Source organism: Styela clava, chromosome 7, assembly GCF_964204865.1.
Source record: "Styela clava chromosome 7, kaStyClav1.hap1.2, whole genome shotgun sequence".
NCBI lineage: Eukaryota > Metazoa > Chordata > Ascidiacea > Stolidobranchia > Styelidae > Styela > Styela clava.
Genome location: NC_135256.1, coordinates 22903698 through 22921064, shown reverse-complemented (window position 1 = coordinate 22921064; position 17367 = coordinate 22903698). Strand labels below are relative to the sequence as shown.

At 36.8% G+C, this 17367-nt stretch overlaps 3 protein-coding genes across 5 annotated transcripts; 1 reads left to right on the top strand and 2 right to left on the bottom strand.

The window, feature by feature from the left end:
- Positions 1–240: 240 nt before the first annotated feature.
- On the top strand, positions 241–2689 carry LOC120336254 (uncharacterized). Its single transcript, XM_078114481.1, has 3 exons — positions 241–1317; positions 1465–1521; positions 1602–2689. Exon 1 carries the CDS (start codon positions 280–282, stop codon positions 814–816), a length of 537 nt encoding a protein of 178 aa, XP_077970607.1. The 5' UTR covers positions 241–279; the 3' UTR covers positions 817–1317; positions 1465–1521; positions 1602–2689.
- Positions 2690–7095: 4406 nt separating this feature from the next.
- Positions 7096–9316, bottom strand: LOC144425259 (hematopoietic prostaglandin D synthase-like). The gene is made up of 4 exons (XM_078114806.1): positions 8917–9316; positions 8310–8512; positions 7955–8062; positions 7096–7439 (listed from the first exon to the last, which is right to left on the bottom strand). Exons 1-4 carry the CDS (start codon positions 9047–9049, stop codon positions 7275–7277), a joined length of 609 nt encoding a protein of 202 aa, XP_077970932.1. The 5' UTR covers positions 9050–9316; the 3' UTR covers positions 7096–7274.
- A 4271-nt stretch (positions 9317–13587) lies between these two features.
- On the bottom strand, positions 13588–17367 carry LOC144425241 (inactive pancreatic lipase-related protein 1-like). 3 transcript variants are annotated; one of them, XM_078114774.1, is made up of 9 exons: positions 17220–17367; positions 16366–16447; positions 15937–16063; positions 15389–15524; positions 14992–15144; positions 14646–14754; positions 14135–14344; positions 13880–14045; positions 13588–13783 (listed from the first exon to the last, which is right to left on the bottom strand). In XM_078114774.1, exons 2-9 carry the CDS (start codon positions 16424–16426, stop codon positions 13693–13695), a joined length of 1053 nt encoding a protein of 350 aa, XP_077970900.1. In that variant the 5' UTR covers positions 16427–16447; positions 17220–17367; the 3' UTR covers positions 13588–13692. The 3 variants fall into 3 exon arrangements, with proteins under 3 accessions (XP_077970900.1, XP_077970901.1, XP_077970899.1); XM_078114775.1 differs by having other exon boundaries at positions 17246–17297; XM_078114773.1 differs by lacking the exon at positions 17220–17367 and having other exon boundaries at positions 16366–16503.

The window sequence follows — 17367 nt, the reverse complement described above, 5'->3', positions numbered from 1 at the left end:
TTCTCGTGTATGACAACTCGTGCTGTTCACATCGAGGTGGTAAATAGTTTGTCTGCTGATTCTTTCATATTTGCACTCCGACGATTTATTGTTCGAAGGGGTCAGTGTACTCATATATATTCGGATAATGCTGGGAATTTTGTATTAGCAGAGAAAATATTTGAAAATTCCCTAAAGATGTGGAACGATTCTCAAGTTCATGGATACTTACGTCAAAAGGGTATAACATAGCATAAATCACCGCCTACAGGTTCAAATCATGGAGGTGCATGGGAACGAATGATTCGGTCAATTCGTCGAATTTTCAATGCTGTTACTCAGGGTCAAACTATGACAGATGAAGTTTTTAGGACCGCCTTGATCGAGTGTGAATCATGCTTGAACAGTCGTCCAATAATTCCTGTAACATTTGACCCAAGGGATGAAGAGCCTTTAACACCGAATCACTTGTTATTACTTCGGTCAAATCAAAATATGCCTCCTGGAGTTTTTGACAAGAATGATTGCTATGTTAAACGTCGATGGGCACAATCTCAATATCTTGCAAATGAATTTTGGAGAAGATGGATTCGAGAGTATCTGCCTACGATTATTGAGCGACACAAGTGGTTTCAGAAAGAGAGAAATTTCAAGAAAGAAGATGTTGTCCTGGTGGTAGACGATTCCCAACCTCGATCAAGATGGGCAATGGGGAGAATCGTGGATGTGTATCCAGACAAGAAGGGACTGATACGAACAGTGCTTGTTAAAATTCGTAATAGCTTGGTAAAGCGTCCCATCACCAAGCTAGTTCTTGTTGTTGAAGGCACTAAATGACTATTGAAGCTTGAAGATCATGTTGTGTTTTGAAATTTATTTTCTATGTACATAAATTTGTGGGGGGGAATGTTAGATCTCCAGCGCCGGTAGTGTCTATTTCTTTATTGCTGACACGTTTGCATCTTCTCGTTTGTCAACGTCGCAAACGTCTCAATTCATTACTCGCATTTGATGTGTTTCTTTGTTATCTGTAGACCGAGCCGAGAAGGTTTCTGTCTACTGCAATTAGCGTGTTTACATCGTTATTGTATCGCCTGGCGTTAGAGCCGAAATTGTAAATGTGCACAGCTAGTTTGCTGTTGCAATGCGTTACTTCTATGGCGATTTATCATTAGGAAAGCTGTATCATATTAATTATAGTGGGCTAATTATGGTTTCCTTTGTTTCATGCTTATTTAACTTGCTAATAGTTTAAAATTTGCTGCATTGAACTCTGGATTATTGAACTGCAATTTGTGAATCTGTCCTGCGTTTTGATTGTTTTGTGAAATATTCTTGGTGAGTTTTTTGTATTTCACTGCATTTGGCTTGTTATGTAGTAGTCTTATTTGAATGAAGTACTGTTAGTATTATATTGGTGCCACAATTAATGCAGTAGGGTTAAGTACTGTTACTGTTGTGCTTATTTGTTCATGTTTATTCCAGTGTTCTGCAGTTACATAAAAGATTCGATATATTGTTGACCTTGGCTAAAAACAGTCGGTAAGCGATATAATTTGATTGCATGTTGGTTATTTATGCGGCAAATTCATAGTATTTTTAGTGTATTTTGTTTTCTTTAGAAAACCTCTGTCTCTCTATCTCAACTCTATCTATCTGTATTCGTCATCTGTTTCCGTGATCTGTTTGGCTCCATCTGACATCTCGATTTTATAATTTATGCTGAGCAAGTGCTTGATATTTCCACGACATATTACAATTCTCCTGTGTTTGAAGTTATGTATTGTGGGCTTGTGGACTTCAGCTTGCTTATCTCAGTTATAAGGCAGGGATAATTTGGAGAGGATTGTCTGGACCGAACATAGTATTGGGATAGACTACTAGAGCGTTTAGACTAGAAAATATTGGCGCACGCTTCAGCGCCCTTCGTCTTTGTGTAGCAAGCAGGGTGCATAAGGTCACACCCCGTCAAGCTTCTACAATAAAGGGTGTTGCTACAAGGGTGTTGAGTATAGAATACCAAGCCTAACTTGACTCAGTTGTATGGAATTATCAGTTCATTTTGGATATTCCAAATGTTTGAATGAATCAATCAACAGCAAGACCACAATGTCTGAATGGAAGCCTTAATTTGCTCTATTTAAATTGAAACATTCCGTGATTTAATATTGGATAATATCATCTTATTAGAGCAATACCAATACTGTCAGCTGCAGTATGTTGGTTTCCAATTGTATCACAGACTACTCGACTGCAGTACAATCTGATAATGTTTTAAGAAGATTTGATATACTGTTGTATAATCATTTGTTACGACCCAGAATACTACCTTCCATGCAACTAAATATGGCAGGTTGAGATGATTTAGGCGTAATAGGAGAAATACTCTCATCCTCACTGAATTTCTTGACCATTAAACCAGAATGGCTTTATATCCAGCTATAGAAGCTTGTGTTTCGTTCTCGAATATCATATTTTTACCTGGTTTTCTTTGTTATACAGAGTTTAAACTTAATATTGTGTGCACAAATAGAAGATGAAAAATGTTATAAATCACTGGGGAATTCACTGAGGTTTTGATATCCCTACTTGAAAAGAAGTAGGATTTTTTCGGATTATTTTTCCAAGGAATCCGGATTCTGTTTTTAGCGAGTCCGAACACCACTAGTCGATGGTTTGAGTTGGTCAATAAAGGGTGCTACAACGTCTATACTTGTGTATTTCTTGCAAACAAAGGGGGAATTCAAACAAAAGGGGATTAAGAACACAACATGACCGTACTATGCTTTTATCCAGAAAGAAGAAGAATTTCATATTGTTTTGTGCATTGAATTGTGCTTGTGGCGAAATTTTTTTCTGGTGTTGCCTTATTATGTATTAGGTAATGTTCTTTTATGGTGGACGCAATCGCAAGTTACGTTGAACACAATTAGATTAAAATTTAGAGACAGTTCGAATTCCCGTAGTTATTATGGATTGAATATTACGCTACAAGAAAACGTCATTATAGGCTATTTTAACTAATGTGCTAACGCGGCAACCGCTCAAAAGCCATTACATTGTAATTTGAGATTCCGATGTTGATTCGATTTTACTACCCCGACTTATTGGCAGGTTATATGCAAAAGCCAATTTTTTCAGGCTTGAAATCGGGCCTCGTTTATGTTTAGACTTATTCACCGGGAAATACGATATTATTTGTGCTTAAAACCTATGAAGCCCTTCGTAGGTAGAAAATTCCGTAAGTAGGGACGCATTTTACCTGTAAATGCCCTAATCCGTTCTAATCTCCCGCAAAACTCGGACATAATATTTGTATAATGACTAAAACCCGTAACAAATACATGTTAGAAATAGAGTAGCCTACTGCATAATAAACAGAAAAGATATACATGGAAAGAAGGAAGAACAAAGAAATACCGCATAAAATCTACAAACGGTATGTTTGTTTACCCTCGTCGTTGGTCGACTAAGGTAGGCTAAGCCAGGGGTGCGCAACTTCTCTAGTCGGCGGGCCAGAGGTGAAAAAATAAAGCCCTCGGCGGGCCGGATTATTGCAAAAAAACTTCGGTATCCAATCTTTGTTAAATGCTCGACACTCTCTGTCAACTTTGCGTTTCTTGGGATATTCCATGGTTAATAAAACTTAATATAAAATCTAATTTCTAAAATCTTTTTATATTTAGGATCCAAATATAACTGATAACAGTAGTGGGGAATGTTTACGACGCTCTCTGCTCTGACCTTATATTGTTTGTTTAAACAAGTGTGATAACGCAATTGTTTGTTCACCAAGGCATAGTTAGTTTGTTCTCAAAGTGCTCTGTACGAAGCCCCAGGGCTCCGTGAGAGAAACCCAGGGGCTCCCGAGCTATTGGATTACTTTTCAAAATACCGACTAGTTTTGTAACTGTTCAAAAAAGCAATAACAGCTTTGATAAAATCTGACAACAATATAGCATCGAAATATGGCAAAGAGGCGGAATTGAAAAATGACAGTATTTATGAGCAGGAGCGCAGTCAGGATTCTTAAGAGGGAGGTGGTTCAAAATTGGAATCGGAAATTTCCGCGCGACATTCTTCGCGATTAAAAAAACGGATAACGAGATTTCTGTTGCGTAAAATATTTAATCCATGACCGATGCGAGCATTTAACGTGTCTCGTCGTCATAATGTAATTGTGCTCATCGTTACTCACGTTTGATTCGAGATTACTATTAGGATTACTAAAATGAAAGAATACTAATCTAAAATAGCATAAAATATGTGATAAACTGTCAACTATAAATAAATTGGAGTCGTATTTTCGCGATCTTGGGATTTGTCAAACTTGATTTCTTCTTTCGCAGTTGAGATTATTTTTATGCAAGATATCGCCGTTTAAAAAATCACAATGTCTGGGCAAAATACGAACAATTGAAATTTATTTTGTTGCATTCGGCTCCGTCGGTAGTTTTAGAATGAAAAAAAGGTACATCGCGGAGCGCGCACAATTGATTACGTGTGGCTCCGTTGTTAGTTTCAGAATGAAAAAAAAGGTACATCGCGGAGCGCGCACAATTGATTGCGTGCGGCTCCGTTGTTAGTTTCATAATGGGGAAAAAAAATACATCGCGCGCACAATTGACTGTGTTTCGATTTCGCAGTTGCTACGATGAAAACCTAACATAACACCAAATTTTGCGATTCATAATGTCTATAAAAACGTTTTCAATCTGAGGTGAGTCTGCTAAAACCAAACGTGTGATCTTTCATTTTAAGTTTCAGTTTTAATATTTTAGAATGCCGCTTTTCAATCAAGAAATTTGAGTTGCGGATTTACCTCTTTATTAGTTATTATTTTTAGCATTTCGTCACCGATGACTATAATATGGTAACATGTTTTTCACAATGAACTCATAATTCCCCACGAGAACAAAAAAGCAAATAACGTCGTCATTGTGTAACAATACATGTATATGCCGAGGGAAATTTTTGATTTAGGGAGAATAAACACCGGCGTGTAGATGTTAAAAGGTTCGAAAACACGCCATGCTGACGAAAAAACGGCGATTGTAACAAAATGCAATCGCGCACGTTATTAGCGGCCTTTTAAGTCTTCCAAAAATGTCAAAAGGGAAAAGATTCGACCCCTGATTTATTAATATGTTTGTCAAGTGTCAAATTTACAGCTTTAGTATATATAATTTATGTTTGAAATTTAGATTTATGTATGACTTGTATATCAACCCTTTCAAAAAAAGGTTCAGCATTCAAATTAAGTAAAGTACTTTCAACTTGCTCAGGAATATTAATCTGAAAGTAACAATTTTAAGATTTATTTTGGGGATCCGTGAATAATAGTCAACCTTTTCAAGGGCTCCGCAACACCAAAAGTTTGAGAACCCCTGCACTAAGGCAATTGTTTATTTCACCAGCTCGCACTGACAGTGCGGTGAGAGTAGAACGATCGGCAACTTTCATGAATGATGCGTCGGACCACATTACAGAGTGTGGTTGGATACAGTCAGCGGGACGGTCAAAATCTCGTCGCGGTCCGGACGCGGGCCGTATGTTGCCCACTCCTGGGCTAAGCGAAGACCGCGGAGAGTGGGAGGACAGGCCGGGGGAGGTGGCAAAAGTTGACAGCTGATCGAGAACCTAATGTACAAAATGAGCACACACACATGTAATTCAAATTTTTTAAATGACTTTTCAATTTATTTCCCTTTGTGTTAACTGCTGCGCGTACCATCGTGCTCGAACTGAATTTCGCTAGCAATACATTGTACGTACCCTCGGGAAACAAACGGACGAATGGGATGGCAGATGTGCGCCATATTCGGAATTCTTATAAACACGAAAAACGATATTCGAAAGTGACTTTATTCAAATATTGAATTCAAATTGGACATCCCTTCTTCAAGCACAGCATTAAATTAACTTAAACAAATATCACTAAACGCGTTGTTTGGATTTTCGACCTTCCGTATGAGAAAAATCTTACGATGGCCGCTGCAATGAATTTTCGTATTCAGAGCCTTTCGTATAGGTGGAGTTTAGGTGCGGCCCGCGGTTTCACCCAGTTACTTGTATTTGGTCCTCCTGTAATAAAGGTTGCACACCTCTGATTACTTATCGATCTTAAGATCGGTAAGTATATTGATAGGTATTTGTCTGTATGTATGTCTGTATGTATGTCTGTATGTATGTCTGTCTGTCTGTCTGTTAGATGCACGCGATATCTCACGAAGGCGTGGTTGAATCTGCTCCAAATTTTGCATGTGCATTCATCATATCTCGGACCAGAAGCCTATTGATTTTGGATGAATTATGTCGTATAATTAGCGAGTTATTAATTAATTAGTGATGAAGAGATCTGGATTTTCACAAATCGAGAGATTTTCGAGACGCTCTGAATGTGTGTGTGCGTATCAGATGCGCAAGTTTTCACGCTAGTGAGTCAGAGCGAAGGATACACACCGCTAGATCGTATCTCGTGATTAATCTTTGAGCCTTGTCCATATCTCTCTTGTAACTTTGACGTCGTCGCGATGCGCAAGTTTTCTTCGAGAAATTTTCCACACTATTGAGTCAGAGCGAAGGATACACGCCGCGAGATCGTATCTCGTTACTTATAATTACTCCTTAAAGTTTAAGCAATGTCCATATCCCTAAATCAGGTTCGGGGTTGCAGAATTCCTCACCAAAATATCGCTAGGCTGTGTTTGAATAGCCGTCGCAACCTGGGTTAGCGCCGTTGTATTTGACACAAACTATAGGATTGGTAAATACAGAAATAGGCTATTGGCTGGAAACTAATCGAAACAATCCAGTTCGGATTTGCAGAATTCTTCATAAAAGTATTTCCTCGAGTAGTATTTCGACGACATGGGGAGTTGGCTATTGTTTCTTACATTTCTGATATTAGCTGAAAACTAATCAAAACAATCCAGTTCGGGTTTGCAGAATTTTTCGAATCGAAACCGCAGTTTCTGTTTTGGGGGATCCCCTAACTTTCGATCGATAAGTCTTCGGTCTCTGACCGATATTCTCGTTTACATCGTTGGGCTGTTCCAAGTTCTTTCTTAATCCGATTTGTATATTTGGACAAAAACCGACAGAAAGATGAAAAAGTCTATCGAAAGCCAGTTTGTAATATTTTACTACAAAAATTGTGAATTAATGCATTACTACAGAAACATTATTTTGTTTGTTTGGGAGGAGTGATTTGTAGTCGTACAACTCAATACAGAAACATATAAATGCACTATAATAGTCAATTAATATTATCATGCTGTCCCAATATATTTCAATTAAAGAAATGTCACTGGTCTTTTTTCAATCCAAGCGGCAATCTTGGGAAGACTTTTCACTTTTTCGTATATTTTCTGCATCTCAGGAACACTAGAAAGTATGTCGTTGCAAACCGGCAACACAAAATCTCCAAATGTGAACAAGTAGAGATCGGCGAGTGTAAACTGTGAATACACATATACATCAAGAAATTTACCAAAATATATTTGAATATTAAAATATATTACCACTCTATTTTCCAATGTTGCACAAGCAACAGTAACATTTTTTAGAATATATTTTTAGGAAATACCGACTTCTGTCAGCTTGAGTGCGAATAGGATTCTAAATTAGTATGAATCATCAACATTGTGAGTTCGATGGAACCTCTTTCACACAAACCTGCAGAAAAGCTGCAAATATCTGAGTTGCGGAGTAGAACTGGCCTACCAATACAAGTCGTCACAACATAGCAAATGTAGCCAATTCGGTTTTAAAGCAAATTAATACTTAAAAGAAATAACTTATTCGGGTCGGAAGTGTTGAACACTCAATGAAAAATTTCCGCTAAAAATGGGATTCGTTATGGTTGATGGATTGAGAATTAAAACATACCCTTTAATTAATTCCACGTAATGAAGTCACTCTGGATTTTGTCACTTAATTTTGATATACATAGATATGTCTATATCATACATACCGTTCCAAATATCCACTCTCCCCCATCATGAGGACATTTCTCAATCATTTTCTGAAGTCTAGACAAGGATTCAGGAGTCGTTTTTTTAAATTCCTCGGCTCGAGCTGCCTGTAATATTGTGAAAATTTATAAACGTATTTAGTTAAGTTCGTAAGTTATGAGAAGTTACTTCAGCTTTTCAAAATCATGAATAATACTCTGGAGTCACCTGGATTTTATTTGGATGCTGGCATATTTCACATTACGCCATGGAACTAATGCTCTCTTCAAATAATTGGCATGATATTGAAATGCCGCTATACTACAATAAAAGCACTATTCTTTAGTGATAAATATATTTAAAAATTTAAATCACCTTCTTTTTTTCGTCTTCCTCCATAAAGGGATATTTCCATACAATTTCCATCATTGAGTCACAAAACATTTCGATGTAATATGCATCCTTGCTCGTTTTTCCCATCAACCCAAATTCCCTCGCCATATAACGATTCAGCGTTGCAGATTGGCAAAGTTTGACTCCGTCGACTTCCAAGACTGGAAGCTGTCTTAGAGGCATATCTGAAAACGAGTACAACATTTGCAATGTGCAACTTTTAAAAAAGATTGTGACACTTCATAAACGTAATCAGTTAAACTCGTAAGTTACGAGAAATTGCTCAGCTTTTTAAAATCAGGAATACTACTTTGTAGTCCCCTGAATTTTATTTGGATGACGTCACAATTCACATGACGCCATGGACCTACTACTCACTCAAAATAATTAATAGAGCGGGTTCCGCCCACTTAGAAGTAAGGATAATTCATCTCTGAGCAAAACTGGCTTCCACTGAAATACAAAAAGTTGCTGCAACTATATATAATAATAATCATATCAAAAATTACGGTTTTTAGAATCAGTAATAGAAACTTGATGAAACGAGAAAGTATTACTGGTTTATTATTATATATATATATTAATGTACCTGATTTATGCTTAGGCCATTCTTCCCTTGGTATTCTCACATCTTCATATTTAACATCCGAATATGCAAATATCAACCGTATAATTTCAGCATTGCCACGAGCATCAAAATAATATAACTTATACTGCACCATGTTGTTCTTACCGAAATCTTCTGTGTTCAACAGTAAAGTAAAATTGGGCTCTACTACAATAAAATCAAACGGTTATCACACTATTGTACTCATAGCACAGCAACGAATGGTGTGTTTGCAAAGTGGAAAGTTATATCAGTAAAAAATATTTGCTCATCGATACGAATACAAAGCCGAGCGCTTCGTCGACCGACGCTTCTCGAGCGCACGATATTTGTTTGGCACACTTGACTGCTTCTTATTTGGGATGGAGATCGAAAAATGAATCAATTCATTTATTCACTGATTCCTTAGGTAAGTGAAAGGTGAGTTGTGTGCAAGCTATATAAATAGTTTCGGCGCTTTTCGCGAAATTTTGACATATAAATAAATAACACCTAATGTCCTAATATAGCAATCTAATGGAGATGTACAAACATGACATCATATCAATGTGAAAACACCGCAATTTTTAGTAGGTCATTCTAATGGCGCAACACTTGTTTGCGCTAGTATAACATCAGCATATCGGTGACATATCGCACAACTTCTAGAATCTTGATTTCTAGAAGTCATTCTAATGACGCGATATTTGTTCACGTGTATAAATATGACATAGATATACTGGCGAAATATCCCATTCTCTGGCGTACCAATGTGCTATCATCAGAATGGTGAAATCGTATCGAGGATATATTTATCCAAAGTAAAGATGGTTTTAAAACAAATCCCATAATCTTTTTATTCATTTGAAAATCACAATACAACATTCTAAATCAAAAGGTAAAATGTCTATTTAACATGTATTATTTTTGTACTATGTACATCACATGACCTATACCAGGGTGGTCCAAACCCAGGCCTGCAGGCCACATGTGTCTGTGGCCCGCGTCGCATTTGAAGAGTAATCAAAAATTCGCAGTTGGTGTTGTTTCGTCATAAAATTAACCAGAAAAATCTTTTAACATATTGTTACATCAAAAATGCAAATGTCACTGAATTGACTAGTGCTATGACCAGCTGAGGCAACTAGCGAAGTTGAATGATGTGCTAGAAATTGTTCTCTGGCTTTCTATCTTTTTGGTCGGGAATATATGCTAACAATTTTGGCATTCTAGAAAAGTAAAAATCGAATGCGGATTAGCTATGCCTGATAACTAAATATTAATGTTATGGCCTAACAATATAATTCATGCCGAGTGATTTTTGCAACCAGCCTAAACAGTATTACAAAAATGCTGCCTATATGTCAGAAAATTTAGTAATTACCCTCCCGTGCAACACATTTGGTAATCAATCAATCTGCAGCTATTTGTAATTTTGTAAACATGAGTTTGGGAAGAAATCTGGCGAATTCAAACCGATTTTTGAGTGGATGTGAGAGGGAAAATACGACAATGCTTGCTTGATATGTCGGCAAGTTGTGTCGGTGACAAAAGAATATTATTTTAAACGGCATTTTAGATTCTTGTGAGCAATTAGCATTTTCGAAAGCACTTACATTTGCAGAAGCACATTTTCCGTTATGACGAGTTTGAAATTTTTATCTAAATGTAGATATAGAAAGACTTTTGCGTGTTTTAGTAAGTTTTTTGGTAGTTTTTGCATGTTTTAGCTTGATAAATGACAAATACTGATCAATGTGGTTGCACAATAAAAGTGTTTGTTTGTATTGCACTGTTTAAATACACCTGGCACTATTGTGGCCCGCGAACGATGCAAAAAATAAGTCTGTGGCCCCCGGAGCCGACAACCTTGGACCACCCTGAGGTAGACATTATACCAGGGGTTGGCAACTTCTCTAGTCGGCGGGCCAGATGTGGGAAAATGAAGTCCTCGGTGGGCCGGATTATTACAGGAATAGTATTCAATATCTTAATCACACATTTATTCGCTAATGCAAGAAAGAAAATTAAATGCTCGACACTCTCTGTCAACTTTACGTTTCTTGGGATATTCCATGGTTAATAAAACTTAATATAAAATCTAAATTCTATTTATATTTAGAATCTATACTCTCTGCTTTGACCTTGTATTATTTGTTTAACAAGTGTGCTAACTCAATTGTTTGTTCACTAAGGCAATTGTTTATTTCACCAGCTCGCACTGACAGTGCTGTGAGAGTAGAGCGATCGGTAACTTTCAGGGATGATGCGTCGGACCACATTACAGAGTGTGGTCGGATACAGTCAGCGGGCCGGTCAGGCCCCTGCGGGCCGTATGTTGCCCACTCCTGCATTAGACAATGGTTGTTTCCCCGCTTTCGTTCGCTCTGACAGATATTCGAGCGTGGTTGTAAACATTGTCTCGTTTTTGGGGTTTTGCGTGTTATTTGTCTGAAAAACTAGTTGTAAATGAAGCGTTTTAATTGTCATTATGTCTTCCGGTGAGCTTCAGTTTAGTTGCAATAATCAAAAATTAGTCCCGGGAAAGCTGCGATAGACTAGACTAAAACGAGCTATTTAGTAAGTGTAAACGGTACGTGGTTGTTTATTTTGAAAAATAAGGGTTTGAGCATGTAAATCGGTTTGTAAGAGTCAACTCTCCAAAACACTTCCAAAATAAGCATCCAAACTTTTACAATAGTAAAGCTGCCCTTAAAATTAAACCTGCTGTCAAATGACAGCCTATTGTAACCGACTGTATTATAAACGTTGCAATAGCATTGTTTCCAGCGAGCAATAATGATTTACTGTAACAACTATCGTAATTCACTTATTGCCAGATTGAATTAAAAAGTGTTTTATTATCGAGTAAATTTATCATATTTTTACATTAATTTGTGACTTGGCGGGTAACCAAAAACATGCTGGTCACACTTGTAACCTTGGGGTAAGTGGTTCGCCATGCCTGATATATAGATTACTACATGAATGGGTTAAATATGTCTAAGTGTGAGCGTGATACAGCATGTAGATTGTAGAGTGATGTTTCTCGATCTGGGTTTGATCGAGCTGTTCCAGAGGTTGGACGAAAGTCTCCTGAAAATAGTTGTATATCGTGAAACATTCCTAATACACAACCTACTAATTATGCAAAAGTAGCTATAGTTCATCGCAGATATAGAAACTTTCACGTTCAATTTATAATACTATGTGTGGCTTCGCACAGTTGTGATTTTTTTGAACCTGTAAATCACTGTTACACGTTGGATTCTAGTACACTTCTTCGAAAACTCATATCACTTTCCTTTTGCAGCGCTTCTGAAATATCATAGGTAATTATGACTTGAGGTTTGAAGCTAAATATTTGCGTGACCACCACCTTAATCACGGTGTACCAACAAAATGTAGTTTACGGACAAATCGAAGATGGGAATTCAGTCTACAATAATAATAATCTAAAATACGACGATTGTGTAAAGGATATTTTATCGCACAACTTTGCTGAAAATTATAAGCCCTCGTTCTGGGCAATCTCTATTTCTGTAAAACAATGGACAGATGCTTTTAACCGCATTTCAATGAAATTTAAAGTATAAGAAATAAATGACTTGAGCTACCAATGTTTTTGAGGAGATATATCATCTTTCGACTTTCCAAGTTGCAAATTTTGCATTATCATTTTTCGAGTTTTCATCCGCATAGCCCAACAACAAAAAGCACCTGCTTCCATTTTCGCCATCACCATTATGGCACAACAATGGATACAGACACACGGTATTGGTATCTTAGGTTACGCCATATAATTCTTGGATTTTTCGTACAAAACTCCCCCCCCCTCAATATTGCAAAAATGTAGGATTTGAGAAAAACACAGAGTATTAGCAATTATCCAGTTGGAGTGAGGGTTAGGAATGATTTGAATTTCTAATGATTAGTAATTTTCTTATTTTGAGCGTGGGCTTTTGAAGTGAAACAATTTTTTTTATTTTAAATTAAGTGATTATGTGCATTGTGTGACTCTTTTAATCTGCTATACACAAAACCCCATGAACGTCCACAAGTCCATCCATCAAAATTACAAAGATAGGATAGGAATTTCATATATATATCCCGGGAAGAGGGAAGACAGCTAAATCATACAGCAAAACTTGTGAATGCGATCCATCTTCAAACTTTTTGATTTTGCATAATGACGTACACATTCTACACGATATCGTGATATGATCTCCTAGCTCAGAGCCATGTTTATGAAAAGCATTTCCAGATTTCGGAGCAGGAGGTATTTCAATTCCATCCTTAGTGGCAGGTGGTACGTGAAATTGTTGTTCAGCTTCAAATTTGAGAACTAAATACAGCTTCAATTTGAAATACTAATCACAGCCTTTTGTGAAACCTTTCTACCAGTCGCAATACCTTCCCGACACTCTTGCCCCGTTTAACGTATTTTTATGAAAAGCGATTTTGCAGCATCTGTAGTGAGTCACATACTCGTACGTCCTTTTCAACACTATTCATCTCTATTTGAGAAGTATTCGAAATGTAAATCACGGATGTAGCTAGTTAATTGCGTTAACACCGAAGATTACGCATCTCGACTTTAAAGCACTCGAAATGATAAAACCCCTGCTGCCTTGTGCACCACACAAATTCTGTCATAGTTGCTATTCGTTTCATTATACTTTTATTGAATCACCACCCGTCATTTAAAATTACTTTTCATTCACATATATAAGATATATATATATAAAACGCATGAAAGACTCTGACTACGCAGTCCAACTATACAATTCCATAAGGTGACTCGCTTGCTGTTGTAAGAAAATATTTAACCAGTGTCTCCGATGACGAAGCTACCTCATTTGAATAGTATCTGAAAATTGAATATATAGTAAATGATTTTCTTTCAAACACGAAACAAATCCAATAGACAGTGCGGCAGGTTAAATATCGAGTTTTCTTTACTCACCCAAGTGCAGGACAACCATTCGCATCACAGGTGTTACATTTTCCTTCTAAAAAAGTTTGATAATCTGCACATCGATAACCTCGCATCGGTTTGTCAGGATTTATTATTGAATCAATTAAAAGATCGTGTGCGCGTTCGTGACTACAGGCTACTTTCCACCATTGACCTTCAAAGGGAAGAGAGCAATTGTTCATTATGCAAAAACAATATGATAAGATCGGTAAGAAATGGTAAAATGTAGAATGCAAGCCATACCGTCCTCGACCTCATTGCCTGGGCATCCGGGCTGGTCCACACCTCCATTTGGATAAAAATCTGCATGACCAACCGGATCAATCATTCCCCAACCCATGCTTAAAAATGGATCTCCGTCAGTGTGTATCACGTCGACATAGCGCGCATCAGTGGGGTCAAGACGAACGATTATTGGCGTTCCCTGGAAGTATGGATCTGCAGGATCTAAACCTATAATAGAGCTATAGTTGTTTGGAGGGTATAAATAAATGAATTCTGGATTAACACAATATTCGAAATATTTATAAGAAACAGTCATCATGTTTGTGTACTGTAATTATTAAATTATAGACTTTAGATTTTGGATTTCCCAACCTTTTTAAAGCAGAATAGGACCCACTTGCATTTTATATGGAATGTTTGAGGCTTCACATAAATAATAGGCCAACAATTATTATCTGTTGTTGTTTTCAGCCTCAAATCAGTCTCTCTTCGTTGTGTATAACGCAGCAAAATTGATTGGTGTACTTACCAGTGATTCTCCCCAAGTTGAACAATTCCCTTCCTGCGTATCCTGCAACGTGAGCACCAAGACTGTGCCCGATAACGTGAAAGTCACTTGCAAGCGCGCCAGTGTTGTCCTGCAATATTTTGGATTTTATACTTTTAACCAATTGTAATCTTCCAGATCTAAATTTACACCGCCAATATTCCACCAGACAAGAACAAATGTCAGTAAAAAATAATTTCATATTGTAAGCAACTTGAAATACGCGGTGTTAGACAAAATCGTGAAATTGGTGATAATATTTATGTGTAAGTATTGTCGGAAGTAGTTTAAAATGATCTACCCAAATTATTAATACTGTTTTGCCCACCTTAATGACATTAATCAAGTGCGCTATTTGTGCACCGACAACTCTTGTGTTGGTTGCGGCTTGCCCGTAAATTTTATTTGGATCAGCTCCTTTACTCCAGTCTACAATGATAACATTTGCATTATCAACCCCGAGAATTGCATTTTTCAATTCCTAAAATTAGAAAAGAGATGTTAGTTGAAGCCAACAATAACGTACGATAGTTTGTGTTCAGGTTTACTTTACTTTCAACGATGATTTGGCATAATATAATTCTGGTAACTCGTAGTAGGCCTACAACTATAAAGTGTTATACATTACTGAACAAGTCTGTTTTAGGGTTATGCTTTTCAGTTACAGAAATTCTCTTTAAATGTGCGTAAAGACAGTTCAACTTCTACTATTGTATTATATTTACCAAGACCCACGATGCGGCTCCTTGGGAGGTAAATCCGTGAACGATAAATTTTGTTTTTCTGAAAGGACTAAAAGTTGATTCGACTATTGTCTGTGCATCCGAGTAGGACAGCAAATGGTATCCAAACTGGTTATATCTAAATTTAGAAAAAATTGTAACTTGGAACGTCGGCAGTGTACAAAGAGAGGGCTTTAAAATATCAATTCATGTATACCCTTAACGAGTATTATAATTTTCCCTTATAACGGTAGGGCTAATATGGGAAATTGAAACGCTGAAACGTAATGGTAATGTTAAATCAGTGCTACCGTGTTTCACCGAAAATAAAACTGAAAATACCCTTAAATTTTAAAAATGATTTTAATATAAGCCCTCCCCCTAATTAAAATAAGACCTAGTCAATAGCGAGAATTTTTTCGACCGAGTCGATACTGGTAATAGGCTATATGTATATGACATCAACTATCCAGCCTTCAACTTGAAACAGAGCAGAATCACGAGTTTTTGAAGTTTTACAGTGTTAAGATGCAATAATATATAAATTGTACCTGGTGAAAAGTCGAAATTCTGTCCCAATTTCTTCTGGACTCCATGGAAGGTGCGGAACAGGCCTCCTTGGACTTGTGTATGGGAAATCATTTGTGAAACATCCGAGTGGTTGGTAGCAGACCTCGTCTAATATTTGAAGATAATGATAAAACGTAGATGTACTACAACATAATATTTCAATGAAAATTTTTTTTTTATCATTCCTTGAAATAGTATTAATTTTCTAATACATATTTCGTGATGAGTTGGATGAAATATTGACAAAACGATGCGGTTCCGAAAACACGGTCCCTACATCACGTTTTGCGAGTCTGAATTTCTGTGAGAACAACATTTTATGCAAGCCGTTGTCGTAGCGAGTTTTACCTTTTACACTTGGATCAAATTTAAAATTAACGGAAAACATGAAAAAAGCAATAATATCTTACCTGCAAATGCATTTGTCGCAAAAACCATTAAGAGAAGCCATCTCGGGAGATATACATTCATTGTGATCAACTTTTAGTTTAACTGTTGTTGAAACGCGAAATAGTATATTTATTATATCTCACTAAAGGTAATTTGACAGTCAAGTCTTTTTGGTAGGTAATACAGATAACTACACAAGAAGTGAATTTCCAATACTTGAGAACATTCGTATTTATATGGATATATTTTATAAACACGAATTCAAAACGTAGAGTACCATAAATATTAAAGTATAAATGGAAAAATATGACTAATGAATAAAATCACAATTTGGCCGCCAAGGGTATATAATTGTAGAAAAAAAACTTCATTTTAATAACAAAAAAAATATGTATTATACATTCATAACACCAGAGAATTGAATAAATTTCAATAAGTATTTTCAAATGCATTCAGAATGTCAGTTGTTTTAGAATTTGACAGCTTTTTTATCAACGTATCGCGCAAACACGGTCAATGCCAGATTCATAGAATATACTTGCATGTTTCGTGCAAAGCGGGAAGTTTAGGAATGAATAGGGTTCAGGTTATGTGACATTTTGGTGCGTATACTTCAGGAGTGGTTCCATTACATTTGAACCCACGTACATTTGAACCCATGACAATTGCACCTGTATGCTATTGCACCTATGGAATTTTTTTTTGTTTCACGGATAGTTAAACCCATACTAACCCTAACCCATGGGTTTTAGCACCCGCATATAGATTGAACCCGTGGATATACGCATGGGTTCAAATGTACATGGGTTCAAATGTACGGTCACCTTCAGGAGTACCCAAATTTCTGTTACGAACTCTCCTGCTGTCATTATACCTCAACAGCAATTTCTAATCTCTCACTGAAAATAGGTCTTGACGAGATGAGTCTTCTAATTGTGCATTTTGTGGTTTACGGAACGCCCACACACACGCATCGAGTATTCCATGTGTTAACCACTGCATCTATTGTTAAGCAACAGAAG